Source organism: Erpetoichthys calabaricus, chromosome 12 (genome assembly GCF_900747795.2).
Source record: "Erpetoichthys calabaricus chromosome 12, fErpCal1.3, whole genome shotgun sequence".
In the NCBI taxonomy this organism is placed as follows: domain Eukaryota; kingdom Metazoa; phylum Chordata; class Cladistia; order Polypteriformes; family Polypteridae; genus Erpetoichthys; species Erpetoichthys calabaricus.
In genome coordinates this window covers 46,220,035-46,229,632 of record NC_041405.2, presented here as the reverse complement: position 1 = coordinate 46,229,632, position 9,598 = coordinate 46,220,035, and the positions used below count along the sequence as shown (strand labels likewise).

Sequence of the window (9,598 nt, the reverse complement as noted above, 5' to 3'; positions counted from 1 at the left end):
AGACATTGTAGAGTATCTACCAGAAGGCACAGACACATCTGATGAGTCTGATGAGGAGGTCACCGATGCTGAAGCTGCACTCACTCCTGCTGAAACGTTCAAATCCAAAAGTGGTAACATCTGTTGGAGCTCAGTACCTCCTGACTTACATGGCAGGGCAGCTGCAGCAAATGTCATCAAAATGACCCCTGGAATCACAAGGTTTGCTGTGACGAGAGTAAGTGACATCAAGACATGTTTTGATCTGTTTATGCCATTGTCACTAAAGAAAGTCATGATTGCAATGACAAACCTTGAAGGAAAAAAAGGTTCATGGCGACATGTGGAATGACATTGATGAGGAATACCTGGATGCTTATATTGGTGTTCTTCTTCTTGCTGGTGTTTACAAATCCAGCAATGAGGCCACTGATAGTCTCTGGGATGCATCGACAGGCAGAAATATTTTCCGGGCAACAATGTCACTTCAGTCATTTCGAATGATATCAAGAGTCCTTAGATTTGACAACAGAGAAACTAGAGAAAAATCTGACAAGCTTGCTCCCATCAGGGATGTCTGGGAAAGGTGGGTGCAGCTCCTTCCACTGATGTTCAACCCAGGGCCAGAGGTAACAGTAGATGAACGTTTTGTCCCTTTCCGTGGAAAATGCCCTTTCCGGCAGTACATGCCTAGTAAGCCAGGGAAATACGGCATAAAAATTTTGGCAGCCTGTGATGCAAAAACCAGCTATGCATGGAATCTGCAGATTTACACAGGCAAACATGCAAGTGGCATTCCTGAGAAAAATCAAGGAAAACGTGTAGTCCTCGATATGACTACTGGACTGCAGGGTCACAATATCACATGTGACAATTTCTTTACCAGCTATGACCTTGGACAAGAACTTCTCAGGTGGAAACTTACCATGGTGGGCACAGTAAAAAAAAATAAACCTGAGCTGCCTGCCGAAATTTTACAGGTGAAGGACAGGGCTCCACTTTCTTCAAAATTTGCTTTTACAGACACCACCACGGTTCTTTCATATTATCCAAAAAAACACCAGAGTGTGATACTTATGTCCACTTTTCACAAAGACGCAGCTGTGTCATCAGCAAGTGACAAAAAGCCCATAATTATCTTGGACTATAAAAAAAACAAAGGTGGAGTGGACAACCTGGACAAGCTGACTGCCACCTACACTTGCCAGAGAATGACCAGGAGATGGCCAATGGTTGTGTTTTATAACATTCTAGATGTGTCTGCATACAATGCATTTGTGTTGTGGACCCACATTCACCTAGGGTGGAACTCAACCAGAAAAAACAAGCGGAGAATGTTTCTTGAGGAGTTAGGAAGTTCCCTTGTCAAGGCACACATTGAGCAAAGGGAACGGGTGCCCCGGGACCTAGCCGCTGCAGCCTTGGTCAGACAGCTGCAGAGCTCACGTAGCACTCCTTCCACACCATCAGCAACACAAAGAGCATCAGTGCCAGCATCCTCTTCGGCCAGCACTGCCTCAACATCAACCTACACAGCCACAGCCACAACCCCACTGAGGCCACCTGATTCTAAAAGAAAGAGGTGTCAGGTCTGCCCTAGCAATAAAGACAGAAAGACAAACGTACTCTGCTTCTACTGCAAAAAATATATTTGCAAAGAACACACTAAAAGTGTCACTTTTTGCCACACATGCATCTAAATGCACATGCATGTTCTTGCACACAAAGACGTTTTTTGGAACTAGTGCCTCATTTCTGTTGGTTTGATTTGCTTGATTGTTCGTTGTTTATTTGACCTTGCAAATCCACATTTTGAGATTTACTTGTTTAGCTTTCCATTTATATTAAAGTTATTTTTGAAAATACTTTTTTGCCTTTTTCTTTGAAATAAATATATATGGGTCAAATTTGACCCGTAACACCATAGATGTTACTATAGTAATTAATATTATAATAAAAAATATATATAACAAATTTATTTAAGAGATGTGTTCTAATACCCCTCAGTAATAGTCAGGTAACATAACAACCTTTTATTTATTTAAATAATTCTCTTGAGGTTCATTTAATCATTTTTTAAAATTGAAAACGAGAGGTATGCTGTTAAAGTAAAAGCTCATGAGGTCACAGCAAAAATATTAAAAACATTCTTTTAATGGACAAGGAAGCGTAACAAAGTAACCAAGGAGGTAAGGAAAAAAAATGGATGATAAATAATTGTTTTGAGGGTAATATGGCTGATTAAAGACATGGGTCAAAACCGACCCGTTAACATAAGAGATAGTAACAGAAAGCTAACATAAGAGGTAAGGTTAATCCAATAAATTTAATGCCACTGCTGAAATACTACTGTTTCCATAAGGCATGTCATATATTAAAAGAAAGTTGCTACTATGAAAGCTCAGCCAATGATAAACAAAAATCCAAGAATTAAGAGGGGTTCCCAAACTTTTTTATATGACTGTATGTTTTAGTTTGCTGGTGGAGGACTCAGCTGGAATTTCAGAGTACAAGAACCTAGGGGTTCACATTACCAGAAAACTGGACTGTTCTGACAACACAATGGCACCATACAAGAAGGGCCAGGGCAGACTGTGCTTCCTAAGGAGACTCAGGTCTTTAGATGTGTGCAGTAAGCTAGTGGTGATTTTTAGTAGTCAGTGTATTGTTCTACACTTAAGTGTATAACTTGAGTTCAAAAGACACACAATGGCAGACATAACCTATCAGGAAAGCATGCTACATCACAAGGCTAAGACTGAACACATTAGAAGCTGTTGTGGAAAATAGCACAGTGGCACAATTGGATGTCATTATATAAGATCCTCTCCATCCCCTCCAGTAGGTGCTCTCTTTAAAGAACTTTTAGCCATAGGTTAAAAAATGACTGACTGACTGAGAGACGGTTTATGTGGATCCTGTTCAGATACTGGCCTCTCACTTCTTCTAGCTAGTTGAACACTCACCAAAAGCTTGCTATGCTACTCCAAGCCAGATTTGGCTTTAAAGCCCAAGCCATGAAGGACATCCTGGCAACACCCTGAGAACCATTTCTAGACTGCCAGACACTATGGAGAAGGTCTGAATTTGCACTCTGACAGTTCCCACTAGTGGCCCTAGGCACTTCTTCACTGCCATGCAATAGACAGGACCAGGGAGATTCCAAACAGATTGTCCTACCAGAAACTTTTGGGAGTCCAAATATACTAAATTGGAACACCCCTAGTATCTTGGAGAAGTTCTAACCTGTCACTGTTTACTTATGTACAGACTTGTATGTAAACAAGGTTACTATGGGTCTTATTTTTAAAATAATTTAAGAGTCTCCTACCTTCACCAACAGTGACACCACACTAGGACCAGTAGATAAAGCAAGAGAAGGATACCATTCCACCAGTAAAGATTTTCACCATCTTCAAGGATGTGGTACTCACTCTGGTATAAGTGGATAATTTCTCAAATTATAGGCCAAAGTAGGACCACCAGCCATTACTGATTATGTCTTTTTCTGCTATTAACAGGTCAGGTCAGGTCAGGTTGAGGAGCTTGCACTGGTAGAGCACGTTGCTGCACTCAATACATGATGAAACAGCTCAGATCCTGGTTGTCAACCCCCAAGGCAGACATGCAGTTCAGTCCCACCCACCGGAAATGATCCTCTATCTGCCGCAGCCAGGTGTTACGTGGGCATCCCCTTGGCCTGGTCCAGCCACTCGGCTCTACAACAATGAGGATCGTGCAAGCTGTATCATCCACTGGGAATCTACCTTGTTCTGTAATTTAATAACAGGAGTTCAACCACCCTATTGTGTGCATGGCAGGTTCTTAACGGCAGGTTCACTTGTCAGTACAAAACCATCAAGTCTTCTCTATTTTATAAATACATTTACCGCTTCCACAGGATGTCTTTTTTGTATTTTTACCCCTACCAATTCCAAGCCGTCCCATAATGATCGTCTCACCAGCACATTGAGGAGACATAACAATATAATACAGGCTGCTTTCTTCACTTGTGCATTGCCAAAAAAATGAAGAGCTCCCATGTCAGCCTGTCATTTCTGCTTTTCGTTAGTGGGGTTGTACCTAATACTGATGACCACCATGTTTCCTTTGTAGAATAATGGCACAAAAACAAGATTTGGGGATTGGCCCGTATAATGTTAGGCAGAGTAATCAAAAAAGACTGAAACTGGTCTTGAAAGCTGTAAACAACAAAACAAAAAAGACAAATAATAAATGAAGAGACTGAGAATTTCTGTTGAGATGGCAGGAAGTAGGGTGAGGTCATCAAGGTGGGACGGCAGTGAGGTCACCTGGAAGGGAGGAAAGTTACTTAATCTTCTGTGGTTCTGTGGGAAGAAAGAGAGAACACATTAGTACCCTTTACTAACCCTTTTCCCAGTGTTTTCAAGCCCTGAATTGGACCCTTTGGCTGACCCTTAATCACACGTGTGTGACACCCTGTTCTGGACCAATAACCCACTTATCCATCTTATGTCATCTGCAGTGAACACAAGTTTTTACACAAATAACTGCAGTTATTGGGCCTATCACAGAGTGTACGATCTGAACGTCACTATCTGTTCATAGCTGTTGCATCTAACCTGCTATACAGCTGATATTTAACTGAAATAGATTTCCAGAAGCAGAAGAATGAGAAAATGAATGTGTTAGAGAGCTAGGGTTGTGAGCTGTCCATCTGTCCCTTGATGTCACTTATCACTCATGTTAAAGTTCTCGGAGAAAGAAGCTCTGCTAAGTGAGCTGACTGCAATAATACAGACGGTGCGTGATACTGACGCAGTTTACTGAACTTTTGTATCCTTTAGAGAAATATCATGAAGACATACTTCTTTAATTATTTGGATTTTTTTGACACTTTAGAATTTAAAAGGAAAAAAAAATAAATCATTTTCTTCCGGGAACATTCCATCAGCACATTACTACAAATGAAATAACTTACAGCTTGCTATCGCTCATGAATAGTTACACCCACGCCAATCTGCTGCGGCACTGCTAAAGTCAAACTGGGGATCAACTGCACACTAATAACTTGGCATAACATGGAATTTTTTTTCTGTTCTGTTCATTTGATGCTTTGTCTATGTAAAATGCTGCCTATAGAGGTCCTTGTCCAGTGTCATTCACACACCAGAATGTAACATAATTTTTCAGGGTACCCTTTATCACACATAAATTGAAAACTCACATCAAGAGAACTGAATTATTATTTTTTTTCTTTTTTTTACTAGGTTGGTTTCTGTCTTGTGCCCGGTGCTGTCGAGATAGGCTCCAGATCTCATCTGCTTGAACTAGATTAAGCAGGTTTGATAATGGATGAAGGGTGGCACGGTGGCGCAGTGGTAGCGCTGCTGCCTTGCAGTTAGGAGACCTGGGTTCGCTTCCCAGGTCCTCCCTGTGTGGAGTTTGTATGTTCTCCCCGTGTCTGTGTGGGTTTCCTCCGGGTGCTCCGGTTTCCTCCCACAGTCCAAAGACATGCAGGTTAGGTGGATTGGCTATTCTAAATTGACCCTGGTGTGTGTCCTGCGGTGGGCTGGCGCTCTGCCCAGGGTTTGTTTCCTGCCTTGCGCCCTGTGTTGGCTGGGATTGGCTCAAGCAGACCCCCGTGACCCTGTAGTTAGGATATAGTGGGTTGGATAATGGATGAATGTTCTGGTGACAGTAATGAGTGAGTTCTGGAGCTTACTGGGAACTGCTTTTAACTTTACTAGTCTGGAGTGGCATCTTTGTTTGAGGTGTACAGGAAGGTGAAAGGGATTGGTGATGTACTTCTATAATCAGTCTGCCACCTGCTCAGCACAAGGTTCAAGTTGAAATGAGTAGCATTATGCATTAATGGTGACAGCATAGTCCTGTTTTCATACAAAATGTCAGTTGACCTCCCAGCTGAGACATTAGTTGGTTTGCTTGAATATTGATGGCCTTAATTGTAATGATGATTTGGTTGTGTCATATCCAAAACATTCTTTAACATTCAAGTTGGTGTTTTTAACATACTGTATTGCAAAATAAAACAATGCAGCATTCTCTGACCTGACGAACCCAGTCCAGTGTCATGGGTGACCAGAGCCGGATGATCCTGGAAATTTCATTCAGAAAGTGTGTTGACTGACTTAAGCACCATTTAGTGCTGTTATGCTATCACCATTAACCAGTTTTCCCAATACATACACTATTTTCCTATTAAATATTTTGCCATGTGAACCTAAGTACCAAAACATTACCACTTCAATTTTACTCTTGCACCTTGCCATCACTGTGTTCACAAATGTAAATTCCTACATGACCAGGTATAATAAGTGATTCATGCATTACTATCTAACTTTGGTATCTTTCTCAGTGCAGTTTTCAGTAGATCATTCCTGTTAAATATGTCTGTTTCCACCATAGACTAAAATGTAAAGTCACTTGATTTATTACCTGAGTGTATATGTGTGCACACATAATGTATGTACAGTACTGTATTGTACACAGACCTGTATGTGCAGTGTAGGACCTCCTTACTACTCAGATCACATACAGTAGTTTATCACATCACTAATGTGGACAAATAAAACATATATATAGTTATATATATATATATATATATATATATATATATATATATATATATATATATATATATATATATATATATATATATATATATATATAATTTTTTCCTCCCTGGCAAAGGATTATGCCTGTCATTGTAGCAGAGATTTAGTGTCACTCAACTGGCCCTTATCTGGAGTTAGGGATAAAGTGAAATGACAAAGCTTTCATAGCTGTTTTGCATCCTCAAGTGAGACCTAAGATGAAATGGTCCTTTGAGATTTATTATAGACTGAGAGCTGCCAGGTCATTTCAGGAGTTACCAAGTGAAATACTGTCACTTATACTCCTGAACGCCATTTTATAATACAGTATTAGCATTTATGAGATAGATAGATAGATAGATAGATAGATAGATAGATAGATAGATAGATAGATAGATAGATAGATAGATAGATAGATAGATAGATAGATAGATAGATAGATAGATAGATAGATAGATAGATAGATAGATAACAAAACACACCCTAATTGGTCCATATGGCAAACTTAACAGAACAATGCCAGCCAAAGCAAACCTTCCTAAGCTCATTACCCCAAGAGTAATGCTGCCAAAGGAGGTAAGAAAGTCACCCTTTGTGTATAGAGTTTACTCCCATTACAACCAAAGGAGACACTTTTAAATTAACCCGTCATCAGATCAGAACTTATTATAGCTCATTGTACAAGATGCCCCAAGGTCAGCTTGGACAGTACTGAATAGCAGAATTAATAAAAAATATTTTTGCATAATTCAAGGTTCTCAAATGACCTTTATAAATAAAGAGCAAAGTTTTGCTGTTGTGTAATGTGTGCCTGATGCCTCAAGATACCATCCAATCTAAGTTACACAAAGGGTGGTTAAAAAAAAAGTTTAAAAGCACAAGAACATTAGGGCAGTTGTGACAAAAAGAACATTTATTCCAACAAGCTCACTAAACCTAGATTGACTAAAATACAGTAGTATCAAGCCAGGTTTTGAAGGTTCCCGGTAAGAGAAAGGCCAAAACAATGTTAAAGAGTTGGGATACTTGCCTGGAGTCCCTGTGTAATTGAAGGTTTATTCAGAATAAAAACATGAAATAAGTTGCTGAAACGTCTTTTCAGGTGCAAGTTCAAAGTGAACTAACAACAATGGCTAAGCTTCCAGTTTTCAGTCCTTCCAGAAGGTATATACATATCTGAGGTGCTACAGTCATCAATCATCAAGTCAGCAGAGGGAGGAAAAGAAAAGGCATTAGCACACAGTGCCAATCCTTGAAGCGGTGGTAGAATTACAGTCAATGGAGCCCTTCAGCTGCCCCCTATACACACGTGCATGACAACTCCAAGCCTTACTATCAACCACACTATTTGCTAACATATTTAAAATTTCCATTACTTTCCCTGTGTAATTGCTGAAGAATTAACTTTAAAGTAAAAGTTGGGTCCCCTGTACTAATTAACGTTTTAATTAAGTTACCTATCCAATTTTAAATACTTTAGCCATGTCACCTCTTAATCTTCACTTGCATAAACTGAAAATTTCACCTCACAGTTCATACTTCTCACTCTTTTAATCAGCCTAGTCACTCCTTTCTGGACTTTTTCTAGTGCTGCTATGTATTTTTTGTAACATGAGAATCAAATGTAAACAATAAAAATGAAAACTTCAACTCCAATGACTCTAACTTTAGTATTTTCACTTTTCCAACTGTAGCTGTAATGGTAGACATTATTATTTAGATGGGTTGGCAATTGTTAATTTATTAGATTGAAAATCATGATGTCCATCCTCATTTAAATATATATATTGTCACACATGTGCGAGTAGGAGGCAGCTAAAGGGCTTAAGTAACAGTAATACCACATCCGATCAGATGAGGTGCACTGACTATCTTTCTCAGTTCCCTGCAGATCTTTCCTGAGAAATACTGCCAGGTTCTGGTGCCTCAGAAGACGTCACTTCCGGTTCTAGGGCCTTTGATGATGTCACTTCCGGCATAGAAGATGTCATTTCTGGTTCTGGGGCCTTCGATGACGTTACTTCCGGTTCCAGCCCCTTTGATGCCGTCAATTACCATACGGGCCTTAAAAGCCACCATCTTAACATCAATGAGTCAGTTCTATCTTGGACTCAGTCAATTGAACAGCTCTGTTCTACTCCAAAGCCTTTTGCAGCCAGGGAGATTATACGGGTGGCTGCCCCAAACCTTTTTCACGATTTCTGGTCTCAGTTATTATCACACTATATAAAATACAATGTCTTTCTGTCTGCCTGTATGTCTGTCAGCTGTTCACGAGAGAACTACTTAATGGATTTAGATTGTTTTTTTCCTATAATTTGCTTGAACATTCCTGTTGATTTTGCAACTTCTCTTATCCCACTATGTATCGTAGTTCGCTTGCAGTACTGATTTATTTGCACGCAAATCTGAGAGAGTGGCTGTGGACTGAGGGGAGGGGGGAGGGGCCCTCCTTACTCATGCTCCAGCCTCCATTCGAGTCAGTCTACCTCTCGTCATCTGTTGGAGCGTACCTTGCCGCTGCTTAGCTAGCGATACCTGTTTGTTCAACAGACATTATCATCTACACATTGTTAAGGAGTAACGTTTGATGTTTTTGAGAGAGAGATCAGAGCTACATGTGTTTTAGAAGGTAGCTGCTCATTGACAGACATTTCACGGCCACGTGCTTTTCTCTTCATGCGGGGGACACACTCCCATTAGTGCTGAACACAATCAGACACAGTGCCAATGTTTGACATTTGAGTGTACCTTCCTTTCGTTTTTGTTGATTTTTAACCCTTAAACCACCACAACCAGCTATAGTTGGTTCCCAATGCAATTTGCCAGCACGCCGGGGGCCAAGCATATTCAGCAAAGTGCATTTGTTAAACTCCACAACTGGCTATAGTCGGTTCCCAGTACAATTTGCAAACACGCCGGAGCCAAGTATATTTGGCGACGTACACTCATTAAACATCGCAACCGGCTATAGTTGGATCCCTGTGCTATTTGCCAGAACACTGAAGCCAAGTATCTTC

At 40.4% G+C, this 9,598-nt stretch overlaps 1 protein-coding gene across 1 annotated transcript; it reads left to right on the top strand.

Annotated features, from left to right (window-relative positions):
• Positions 1-320: 320 nt before the first annotated feature.
• LOC127529951 (piggyBac transposable element-derived protein 4-like) lies at positions 321-3,520 on the top strand. The gene is made up of 3 exons (XM_051935364.1): positions 321-937; positions 2,454-2,611; positions 3,501-3,520. The coding sequence occupies exons 1-3, from the start codon at positions 321-323 to the stop codon at positions 3,518-3,520; spliced, it is 795 nt and encodes a 264-aa protein (XP_051791324.1).
• Positions 3,521-9,598: the final 6,078 nt, after the last annotated feature.